We start from the raw sequence: 12,469 nt of genomic DNA, 5'->3' as shown, positions 1-12,469 counted from the left end.
GTCAGCTTGTTCTAAACTTATGGCCACAAGTGGGATCTGAATTTCCATTGCTAAATCAGGTGGTTGTTAAATGAGCTGCACCCAATTTTATGGCTTTTTTCCTGAAAGCAAAAAAAAAAAAAAACCTCCATGCACCCACAACTGCTGTGAGCAGAAAGGGATAACAGCTGCTCTCCTTGGCATCTTTCAGACCTCTGATTCTGGGCTGTATGTTTGCATTGCTACAAGCTCGACTGGTGAAACCAGGTGGAGTGGCTTTCTGGCAGTGCAAGGTGAGTCATTTGCAGGGCCCCTTGAGTGGAGATGGGTGGGAGTTGGTTTACTTGGGACTTCATATTTGCTATGCTTGTTCTGTGAATGCTGGGGTACGAAAGGCGGGGGGGGGGGTGAATCTTCAGAAGCACTGAAAAATCTTAAACCCAATTGACATTATTGGATTTCTTCTCAAAATAAATGCATAAGGCCAGGGAGGGATACGCAACTGACACCAGGACCAAGACAGGATTTGGTTCTTCAGGCCATAGTTGAGAGAGAATGAAGTTGTCCTAAGTGGCTGCTCCCAATTGTGAAGGCACTCCCAATTTTTTAAAAGTTCTGCATGAAATGCAGATCTAGTTTGACTTTAATCCAGGTTGTCCAACCGTGGCAAATTTAAAACCTGTGGACATGGTGGCTGGGGAATTCTGGGAATTGAAGTCTACAAGTCTTAAAGTCGCCAAGGGTGGGGACCTCTCTTCTAGATTGTGCATTTTTTACTTTGCAAATATAAAATGCGTTGGGTGGCCACAGGGTGCACAAGGCTAAATTCAGCCCACTATCCACAAAGACCCTCTGTAGCCGATTTGATCAGTGTTGCTTGAAGGCCTTCTGGCTAATGTTCTCTTCATCCTCTACATTTGTTTTTCCAGCGAATGGAGTAGATCTCCAGATGCACCTTCCAGAGCCTAACCTGCTTCCAGGTCCACCTTCAGCTCCCCTGGTCACAGATGTCACCAAAAACAGTGTTGCTTTGATCTGGAAGCCAAACCCTGGGGATGGGGGTGCTCCTATCAGCTCATACATTATCGAAGCCTTCAGGTAACTCACAGAATTTCTTGAGAGTTCTTTCTCCAAATACTGTTGGGCATGAAGCAGACAGTTGGGCAATTTCAGAATGAAAAAAAAACTGGAGAGCTAGTTTAGTATAGTGGTTAAGGTGCTGGTCTTGAAACTAGGAGTCTGTGAGTTCTAGTCCCATCTTAGGCATGAAAGTGGGCTTGGAGACTTTGGGTCAGTCACCAGGAGACTGTGAGTTCTAGTCCCACCTTAGACATGAAAGCTGGCTGGTGACTTTGGGCCAGTCACCAGGAGAACTGTGAGTTCTAGTTCTGGCTTAGGCATGAAAGCCAGCTGGGTGACTTTGGGCTAGTTACTCTCTCTCAGGCCAACCCACCTCACAGGGCTGTTGTTGAAGGAAGGAGCATTAGGTATGTTTGCTGCCTGAGTCAGATGTCCCTGTTCTATATTATTCAAGAGCGGCACAGGTAATAAAGTAATAAATGTGGGATAAAAGGTAGTAAAAGTACCTGATAAAAGGTAGTAAAGTAATAAAGTAATAAAGGTGGGATAAAAATCTAATAAATAAAAGAGTTAATCCATTTGTTCGGGGCTAGGCAATCTACAGCCCTTGGCCTAATGACATGTCATCTGTGGTATGACTTCACAAATTCTTCCGCTAATGATTAGTTCAGATCTCCAGTAAGAACAATCTGTTCCTCCCTAGCAGCTGGCTGGATGAGAAGAGGGAAAAAGGAGGGAGAAGGGAGAGGAAAAAACACATTTTTAACTTTGCTCTGCTGCTTTCAGCCGTGTAATGGGATCTTGGGTAATAAAAGGAGTTCTCCATCTCCCCTCAGCCCACGGGTCAAGCAATCTTATAACTCCTGTTGGGCTGGCAGCCCCTTGACGGAGGTGATAAAACAGAGTCAGGATTTTGTTTTGTTCCGGTCAACAAAAGAACATGAAATTGTGCTGCAAAGATGGGAGAACGGGGAGAAACCACTGCTTTCCTTATTTTATTCTTTTTTTTTATCACGTATTGCTCTGGGCCAGAATTAGAATTCTCATTGCAAAAAGCTGAACCTTGCTGAACTGTAAATTTAATTTAAGCTTCTCTTAGCTCTGCTCTCTCTATCCAGCACACTGTCAAAATATTCAAAATGCAATATTCAGAGGGTGGTGAGCACAGCACAAAACATCGTGGGCTGTCCCCTGACACCACTAGATGCCATCGCTAGGGCCCGCTGCCTTAGGAAAATCCTCAGGGATGACTCACACCCTGGTCAGCACCTTTTTACTCTCCTACCATCGTGTAGGACAGTAGTGGCGAACCTATGGCACGGGTGCCAGAGGCGGCACTCAGAGCCCTCTCTGTGGGCACGCACACCGTCGCCCCAGTCCTGGGCCTTCAGCTGGGTTTTATAAAACCTTTTCGCTTTAGGCCTCCGCCGCCGTGTGCAAAAAAAAAAAAAAGGTTCAATCAGTCAATTTCAACTTCTTGCGGGGGGAAAAAAAAAGATCTTGCAAAGTTAGAATTGATTGATTGAACTTTTTAGTCCCACCCAGTCTGCCGTTACCACCATAGCCACGCCCACCCAATGGGCCACGCCCACCCAATGGGCCACACCCACCCGGCACTCGGCAATGCATAAGTGGGTTTTGGGTTGTAGTTTGGGCACTCAATCTCTAAAAGGTTCGCCATCACTGGTGTAGGAGATGTAGAAGCATAGTCAGCCGCACCAATAGGCTGAATAACAGTTTCTACCCCTGGGCTGTCAGACTCCTGAATGGGAAATAACTCCATGTATGACAGACTTGCAGGGCCGGCGCGTTGTACAATAAGTTCACATGGTGCAATAAGACTGTTTGTTGTCCCTGTGAGTTGTGATGGGGGGGTGCACAAAGGGAGGCTCAGCCAGTCTCATTGTACACGTTGTACTTTGACAATAAAGGATTTATTATTATTATTATTATGAATATTACCCATTTTTTAAGCAGTGGAGTTTACCCTAACATCAAGAAGCACAAACCAAGTCAAGTCAGATGTCCCTGTTCTATATTATTCAAGAGCGGCACAGGTAGTCCTCAACTTACAACGTTTAGTGACCATTCAAAGTTACAACGGCATTGCAAAAAGAGACTTATGACCATTTTTTACACTTACGACCGTTGCAGCATCCCCGTGGTCACGTGATCAAAATTCAGACGCTTGGCAACTGACTCCTATTTACAACAGTTGCAGGGTCCTGGGATCATGTGATCCCCTTTTGTGGGGTCACGTGATCCCCTTTTGCGGGGTCACGTAATCTCCTTTTGCGACCTTCTGGCAAAGCAAAGTCTATGGGGAAACCGGATTCACTTAACAATCGTGTTATTAACAAACGCAATGATTCAGTTAACAATTGTGGTAAGAAAATTCATAAAATGGGGCAAAACTCGCCTGACCAACGTTTCACTTAGCAACATAAATGTTGGGCTCCATTGTGGTTGTAACTTGAGGACTACCTGTGATTGCTACCTTTCACCTGATAAGGAAGACTTAGCTTTATAAAAATATGATTGGTTTTCTTTCTTTCTTTCTTTCTTTCTTTCTTTCTTTCTTTCTTTCTTTCTTTCTTTCTTTCTTCTCCTCCTCCTCCTCCTCCTTCTTCCCTGATCTATCAGTTGTGTCTTAAGCTAGTTTTTCAGAGGGCAGGAGAGCAGATCCAGGCAGCTGCGTAAATTTTTTGCTGTCAGTACATTCCAAGACCATCGGTTTCCTCCCCTGATAAGTCCGTATTAAGCTTCTGTTTGTGATTCCTGCCCATGACACACTACACCGCATGGCTTGTTCGGATTCTGCCTCCCTGCAGCTGAGTAACCAAGGGATGTGTGTAGCAAGGAAAACTCTTCTTTTTTCATGTGCTTTGCACAGCTTACCTAATGAGAGCCGTCTGTTCTGGATGGGGAGTTTTGGGGGGGAAGCGCAGGTGGCCGAGCAAGTCACATAAGGCAAGAGATTTGGCAAACAGGGAGGTAGACCTGCTGCATCATAAATCACTGTGCAAACTAAGCCAGACTTGTATGTGAGCATGCACGAAGGGACGGGGAAACACAAGACTAGGGGCAGCGTGCCATCTGCTACAGGTCCTCTTTAACATGGACCTGAGCCTCTGCGTGTTTCGTTTAGAATTCAGAGCCAATCTGAATTCAGAGCTGTCCCATTCTGAGCGTTGAAAGTGTCCTGGTCTTGCATTCTGGTTCATCTCTTTCTAGTATCCAGCATGGCACGTATCGCTCCATTGTTCCCGCATCCCATTTGAAGGCTACCCAAAAAAATTGCACCTCCTTGAAGCAGAGCCAAAAGGCTCAAAAATAGATTTTTTTCTGATTGCAGGGAGAATAGATTGGGTTAGGGCAGTGGTTCTCAACCTGTGGGTCGGGACCCCATTTGGGGTTGAACCACCATTTCACGGGGGTCACCAAACAACGCAGTCCGCCATTTTTTCCCCCTTTTCCTTAGCTGTGCTATTCCCTTTTTATTCTATTGGCTTTTGAAAGCCAATAGAATAGACTCTCTTGAATAGAGTCTAATTCTATTGGCTTTCAAAAGCCAATAGGAATTGTCCAGGCTGTCTCTGCCCTGCTGAGCCCGCCAAAAGTCCCATTCTGCAAACGGTGCTGCACCAGTTGAGTAGTCCTCGACTTACGACCGGTTGAGTAGTCCTCGACTTACGACTGGTTGGGGGTCGCGGCATTAAAAAGGTTGAGAACCACTGGGTTAGGGAGCCAAGTCCCTGTTTACCTTTTGTACCTGAGCCAAAAGCCTGTCAATCAGAATTCCATCGAATTCTGTACCTTGAAAACTCAAAGTGGGCAGCAACTCTAAATCAGTTTTCTGAATCTTAAAATTGAGCGGTTTAAGCCAAACAGGAATCTCGTCTACTGCTCCTTTGTGTCTACAAAAGGCTGTGCTTATAACTGCAAAGTCATTCTGCAGTTGCTGAGATCTTTAAGGCTGGCGGGGAGACTATCTAGAAAAAATTGGTCTCTTTCTAATACCCTCCATCACGGTCCCTCATCAAGGAAAAGGTGCCATGTTCATAGCAAGCAGCTAAAAGCTGACTGCCCTTTCAAATTTGCCAGAATGCCTTGACACTGTATTTCTTTGGTGCAGCATGGGGAATCTAAAATGCCAGGGGGTAACCCAAGGTTTACTGGGGCAACTCAATAATCAGAGAAACAGGCAGTCTTCACGAGACTTTGGAGGTGACATGAGTCCAAATAGCTGTGCAAGAATATCAGAGGCTGTCAATAGTCTTGTCGTAGTGGAACCACTAATTTTCTGCATTCCATAATTAGAAAAATTACGGACTAACTCTTGGCACATATAAAAAGTCCCACCCATTATTGTAATCTGTTTTTACTTACAGTATTTTGTTTGTTTGGTTATGTTTTTGACTTGTGTTATCTTCGTAGTTATACAGTGTTTGGAGCCGGTGGAACCTAAACAGAATGAATAAAAATTAATTAAATGAAATTACAGTAAATTTCTATTGCTGGTTGACTTCAAAGTAAGCTGTAGGGCACTGTTAGGTGTGTATATATATCAGACTCTGCTGGTGGACCTCTCTGCCTCTGAGTTTCGCTAAATCAGGCTGTTGTTGAATCAGGCTGCTGCTGCATCAGCTAAATCAGAAGCCAAGGGCATACCGTGAAGCCTGTGCTGTCTCTTTCTTCCTTTTTGAACTCTGTCCCATTGCAGTCAGTCTTCAGGCAGCACATGGCAAACCGTGGCAGATGACGTCAAGCTGGAAAAGCATACGGTCAGTGGCTTGAATCCAAACACCATTTACCTCTTCCTTGTACGAGCTGTCAACTCCTATGGGCTCAGTGATCCTAGCCCTGTCTCAGAGCCAGTTCGTACACAAGGTGAGTTTCCCACCTGGCACTGTGTTGAATGAGGGGTGGATCTGACATGAGCTGCGGTGGATGCAGTGTATTAAGCCATAATGTCATTTATTTGGTTTGGGTTTAGCATGGGAAGATGATCCAGCCATGAGGCTTTGCATGAGCATGCATGTTGGGTGAATCCAGGTAATTATGAAGGGATTTAGAAAATCATGGCTAAAACTAACCCTGGCTTGATGTATGTGTGAAGGGAGTCAGATAGTAACCAATGGACGTTTGTGATAGGGATTAAAAGATTGATCAAGGCCCCATTTTGAATTCCACTGCGATTGCGATAGGTTTTTATTCCACACGTGAAACAGAGAAATAAAAGATTTATTTCATGGTTGTTATACAGAATCAGAAGCTGTGCAAATGCAGTGGGTAGAGCTTTTTTCTTCTTAGTTTTATTCTGCAGTCCTCCAAGTAATTGTAGAGAAGTCGGCAAATCTACTCAAATGATAGACGCTGTCTTCTACTTTAGTCCTCAGCCCTCTTATGCCTTTCAGGATACTTTTTGAGAAAACCCTCTCGGAACCATAGTTGAGAAGAGTTCATGGCTTATAATCTCCAGTTGTACATCTGTAGCTCTACAAGCCTTCCATAAAAAGCTCAGTTGGCCTAACTCAGATTGAACTCTTCTACAAAAACATGTTTGTAACTCTTGAAGTTGCTAAGTATCCAGTAAAACATAGAAACAAACTTTACAGACATATGCATATCTACAGCTTGGTCATCATTGGTTCTGTTTTATGTTCTGGATACTTTATGTTGGTCTTGTTGCAAAAAGGATCATCCAGTATATCATTTGTGGATGTGTTTTTTTTTTTATAGATGTGAGTCCTACCAGACAAGGAGTCGACCACCGACAGGTGCAACGGGAACTTGGGAATGTGGTAATTCAGCTCCAAGATCCCATTGTCCTCACTTCCACCACCATCCAAGTAACCTGGACTGTGAGTATTAATAAGCTCATATTTTTTCTTGAAATGACATCATCAGGACCAATAGCAAGAGGAAGAAATGGGATCTTACACAGGAAAAGCATTGACCCAGCAGTGGGTGTCATACAATGAATGCTCTGTCTTGATTTCATTCAGGTGGATCGCCAGGCTCAATTCATCCAAGGTTATCGGGTAATGTACCGGCCCAAGAACAGTGCTTGGCTGATGCAGGATGTGAAGTCACCTGCTGAACGGAACACCGTCTTAGTAGACCTACGCAAAGGTCAAGAATATGAGGTCAAGATCCGTCCATATTTTGATGAGTTCCAGGGCATGGATAGTGAGGTGCTTCTTGTGCGCACCCCAGAAGAAGGTTTGTAGGAAAAGGAAACTGCTATCTTTAAGCCTGAGTCATCCCTGACTTCCTGTTACCATTGGTTTCGATGGTCATGTGGATATTGGGCTTTGCTCTTTACTTCAACGTAACCATTTTGATAATTTTGGTATTTCTCACTGTGTTCTGTATCACTGTCAATTTTTTGTGTCTAACTCAGCACCATTAGAACTATAAGCTTCTTTTCTTTAGAGACACAAATTCTGAATGCTGTGTTGGTTGTAAGATAGAAATAAGGAAAGGAATAAGTTTCCCAGTGAACAATTTCATGACTGGTGATTGTTAACATTGGTAGAAGGGATTGGGAGAACTCTGGGCTGTTTTTGTAAAATGCAGTATATCTCACAGAATTAGGATTCTCAGGGCCACTTCATCTATTAGCAATAATGAAATATTTGCTTCCTGCCTGATTGAAAAAGTGATCGATCAAATGTTGGCCCTTTGATTTAATTATCTTCAAGGTGGCTTACAAAACACTAAAATGATCACTTTCCATAGCCTCCCTTTTCTGTTCCCACCCAAACTGTCTTCCTTTCAACAGGCAAAAAAAAAAAAAAAGTCCATTTCGCCTTAATTTTTAAGAGAACCGAAGTATATGGTCTTGATTTATAAAGTTAACATGCATTGATGAAGCAGTTATATCTTCTGCCTAATAGGAACTTCTGCTTGGTCAATCTACAGAAAGCCCATCAGCAGGAAAAAAAGAGAACTCTGTTCAAGGTTGGGGGTTGTTTTAAGGAATTGAAATTGGTCAGGATAGCACAACACACTAAATAAATCACAAGTGATAAACCACAACGGCTGGCTTCACAGAATGTGTTGAGATTGTTCAGTCATGTCAGGTTCCCAAAGGACATCATTCCACCAGGATTATCAGTGAGGAATTGCATTTTTTTTTTAATTCTTATGCCTTATAGCCAATTCCCTGCTCTTCTGTTGGCTTTTTTTTTTCAATTGAGTTTGATTTTTCCAGGTTTCTGAGCCTTTTTTTTTTAAAATTCTTGCCTGTGCATTGCTCGTCCGAAATATATAAGCATTGTTTTCATTATTAGTATTTCCACATGCACTCTGGTTTTGTTTCATCTTGTCTTGAATGATTTCTTATTTTTGCAATCGAAGAAAAGCAAATTATTCATTTCCCCAACAATCTTCTTCAGCATTACAGTTCAGAAGCATGCATTTTTTATTCAGCTTTTCTGATAGTCTTACCTTTCACGCTGTATGTTATAACTGGGAAAATATTGACTCTGACAATATATAATTTAGTTGCAAAGCGTGAACACCTCCCCGGTATGTATGTCATCTTTCAGCCTCAGAAGATAAAGTCTGTTGCCACTTCAATTTCTCTGTTTATTTGCATTGGGTCGTCACTGCCCGTTAACATAATTTTAAATGGGTTTGTTGTTTTTAAATACCGAGCAGCAGACCAGGTTTTGCACATGCTTCCTTCACCTTCAAAAAAGAGTTAACTTAAGTTTTCTCCACTTCCAACTATCTAGCGATATCATCAGAACCTCTCAGATGGTTGATATTTCTCTCAGCAATTGTAATTCCAGTTTCTGCCTCTCCCAATCCAGTATTTCTTTCGATATAGTCAATGTATATGAAAGGCTCTCCCCTGGCTTGCAAACTTTTAATTGCCATCCTTATTTTAACCGCCTCCTTGTATTGAAATATAATATTTTATATGGACTCTGGGAGTAAGATGGGCCAGCTCTAAATTTGATTAAACAAACAAACAAACAAACAAATCAGTGATTAGCATGGATGATGTTACTTAGTTAGGGTAATGAAATGTATGCAAGAAAACAAGCAAGCTCAGAAAGCATCAAGGACCCTTCAAATGAATGAATGAATGAATGAATGAATGAATGAATGAATGAATGAATGAATGAATGAATGATAGTATACAGCCCTGGTGCCTTTCCCAATTTTAAACCATTTAGTTGTCCATGCTCAGTTCATTCCTGGTCATGATACAATTCCACCCTCCCCCCCTTATTTATGTATTTACTTATTTGTCACATTTAAAATAAAAAGTGACTCTGGGGAACACATTAGGCCCCCCAAAATTGTGAATGACTCCTAAAGACATTGGTGAACTCAGCTTCCTATTCTGCCTAAAACATTGCCCAGAGTTACTTTTTATTTTAAATGTGATAAATAGGTAAATACATAAATAAATGGTGGGGGGGAAGACTCTCTCGTCTTTTTTTCCATTTTCCACCTATGTGGTCTCAGGTGCCTTTACCTGTTCTGAACCCATCTTGTACATCTGCAACTCTTTTTCCATGTATTTTTTTCTATATATTTCTGCCACCTCTTCTTTTTAACTTCTTTACATCTTTGTCTTTTGTTATGACCACTTTGTATTAAAATTTTCCCCAATTTCTATCATTTTCTCAAATGTCTTGTCCTTCTCATTTACTGTTATTCTTAATTTCTTTGCAGGCCAGTGTAGATATAATTCACTGTCTCTTTGTATTGTTCTCTGGAATGTAGCATTTAGTTACACAAATTTCTTTCTGCCTCTGTTGCCTTTTGTTTCTTCGGTTTTCAACATATTAGCAGACAGCAATTTCACCCTCTTTTGCTTTTTGCATTTCAATATGTTTCTCTGGCTTTGTTTTTGGTGATGTCACAAGGTTTCACCCAGAGTTCTTCAGGCACTCTATTTATCAGTTCTAATCCATTTAATATATGCTTTACCTTTGCTGTATAATCTCATTGAATATTACTGAGATAATATCTTGTCTGTCTGATGAATTAAGTTGCAAGGAGGAGTTCATATGCTAGCCACAGGCAATACCAAATCTTGTTTTTGCTGATTGAATAGCTCCTCTCCATCTCAGCTTGCAGAGTATGTAGTAAATTTGATTTTGGGGTTATCCACTGAGTAATGTCCATGTGTAAAGTAATCTTTCAGGCTATTGGAAGAAGGTATTTTCTGTGAACATTGAATTTCCTCAGGAGATCTCTATTAGTCTGTCTCCTGCTTTAGTTTGTATATTGAAGCCAAATTATCCCATTAATGCAGATACTATTAGTTCCAGTTTTAGGATTCCAGTCTCCCACAATGCTTTTTTAAAAAAAAATGTTACAAGATGCTCTACAGCAGTGGTTCTCAACCTTTTTAATGCCACGACCCCCAACCGGTCATAAGTCGAGGACTACTCAACTGGTGCAGCACCGTTTGCAGAATGGGACTTTTGGCGGGCTCAGCAGGGCAGAGACAGCCTGGACAATTCCTATTGGCTTTTGAAAGCCAATAGAATTAGACTCTATTCAAGAGAGTCCATTCTATTGGCTTTCAAAAGCCAATAGAATAAAAGGGAGTAGCACAGCTAAGGAAAAGGGAGGAAAAATGGCGGACTGCGTTGTTTGGCGACCCCCGTGAAATGGTCGTTTGACCCCAAATGGGGTCTCGACCCACAGGTTGAGAACCACTGCTCTACAGAGAGCTGTTCGGATTCTGCTTCCTCTGTTTCTGGAGTTGGAAAATAAGACTTGGATCACTGCAATGTTAAGAGATTTGCCTTAAACTTAACAGGTTGGTGTTGCAGCCAAGCACTGACTTTGACACCCTTTGTGTTCATAATGATAGCTTCTCCATTTCTGCCGTGAATTTCTCATCTGCAATAAAAACCAGACGCTCCTCGGTTTTCTGTTTAGCGAAAACCAAGCAAATCCATACCAAAACTTAGTGTTGTATTAAAAACTCAGCCAGTATGTCCTGACACTTCTTGGGGTAGCTTCACAAGTGGAAGCTGTAGAAGAGTAGACTCAGGCTTGGAGTCCAGGCATAGAGGTAACGACAGGCAGGAGGGGTCAAAATGGGAAGCTCCCGTCCACTGCTGCCTACTTGTTGCCCTCTCTGCCTGAAGCCTCTGGCAGCTTAAAAAAAAAAGCCTGCAGGACACCGGCTTCCTTTTTTTCTTCCACCCTTCATTGCCTCTGCTCCTGGACTCCGGCCTCACACTGAACAGGAAGTTGGCCTGCTGCCCCACACCAGGCTTCTCCCCCTTCCTGCCCCATGCTAGGCTTCTCCCCTCCTCAATCGGAGAAGCTGCATCAGCCCTGCCGTTCACCTGCTGCTCCACAGCACAACCCTGTGATCGCCCATTGCACACTGCCTCCCTGAGAGCAACAGGGCTGCTGCCTGCCACCCATCTGATTGGATGGTGGCTAACCATCCCATGTGGCCAAAGGCCCGGGACAAAGGGAGCCTCGGTGAAAGGTCCAGGCCAAAGGGTGCAAGGCAAAGGGCCAGAGGCCCATTAGCCAGGGAGAATGGGCGAGGGCAGTCTAGCCAAGGAGGTACGCTGGAGGCAAATGGGCAGAGATGGGAGGCTTGAGGAGAAGGAGGCGTGGCCAAGGGTAGGGGCCTAAAGGTCCCATTCTGGAAGCTGCAATAGTTGCTATCTTTATCAGTTGATTCTGAGCAAGAAATTTCTTTCCTCTTGGCCAGTTCCTAGTGCTCCACCTCAAGGAGTTTCTGTTGTGACCGTGGGAACCAGCAACAGTACTAGTATAAGCGTATCCTGGGAGCCTCCTCCACCTGGAGAACAAAACGGGATCATCCAAGATTATCGGGTAAGATGGATTCTCTGAATATCCTTGACAACTTTTGCAATGAGGGACACCCCAAAAAAGAACAAATCTGAAGTTCTTTGGACATCTGATGATCACAGAAGATGGGAATATATTATCATAGAGTCGGGATGTGCATTGTAGATTATCTTGTCCAACTCCCTGGCCAATGCACAATTTTTTTGCTATGGTAGATTCTGCAATCCAGTAATAAGCAGCTAGGGTTTTTTTGCAGGGTATGTTTTCTTCAGCACTATGGTCTTCTCCCTCTTCTGCACAGGTTTGGTGTTTGGGAAATGAGTCTCGCTATCACATTAATAAGACAGTGGATGGCACAATGCATTCCACAGTTTTGATGGGGCTAATCCCTGGCATGATCTACCGCACAGAGGTTGCTGCTGCCACTAGTGCTGGCATCGGAGTAAGGAGCGCCCCGGTCACCATACAGATCAGTGAGTATTCAGGATTCCTTCATATGTTCACAGTGGGGGAAAAGAGGATCTATTTCCATACAATCCTGTCCAACCATGTGGATCCCTGGGGAGGCTCTACAGCACACCTGAACATCTTCAAA

General features: G+C 43.1%; 1 protein-coding gene across 4 annotated transcripts in view; it reads left to right on the top strand.

Annotated features, from left to right (window-relative positions):
- Positions 1 to 12,469, top strand: part of ROBO3 (roundabout guidance receptor 3) — a 228,409-nt gene that overhangs the window by 201,546 nt on the left and 14,394 nt on the right. For all 4 annotated transcript variants that reach the window (XM_039356471.1, XM_039356472.1, XM_039356470.1 and 1 more), the window contains 7 exons: positions 191 to 272; positions 909 to 1,077; positions 5,783 to 5,949; positions 6,802 to 6,923; positions 7,068 to 7,284; positions 11,774 to 11,898; positions 12,176 to 12,347. In XM_039356471.1, the coding sequence (XP_039212405.1) occupies positions 191 to 272; positions 909 to 1,077; positions 5,783 to 5,949; positions 6,802 to 6,923; positions 7,068 to 7,284; positions 11,774 to 11,898; positions 12,176 to 12,347 (1,054 nt within the window). The remainder of the gene's footprint in view (positions 1 to 190; positions 273 to 908; positions 1,078 to 5,782; positions 5,950 to 6,801; positions 6,924 to 7,067; positions 7,285 to 11,773; positions 11,899 to 12,175; positions 12,348 to 12,469) is intronic.

Source organism: Crotalus tigris, unplaced genomic scaffold (genome assembly GCF_016545835.1).
Source record: "Crotalus tigris isolate CLP2741 ecotype Arizona unplaced genomic scaffold, ASM1654583v1 scf7180000018825.4774228, whole genome shotgun sequence".
Lineage (NCBI taxonomy): Eukaryota > Metazoa > Chordata > Lepidosauria > Squamata > Viperidae > Crotalus > Crotalus tigris.
Note: the sequence above shows the minus strand (reverse complement) of the source record. Positions and strands in the feature narration are given on the sequence as shown.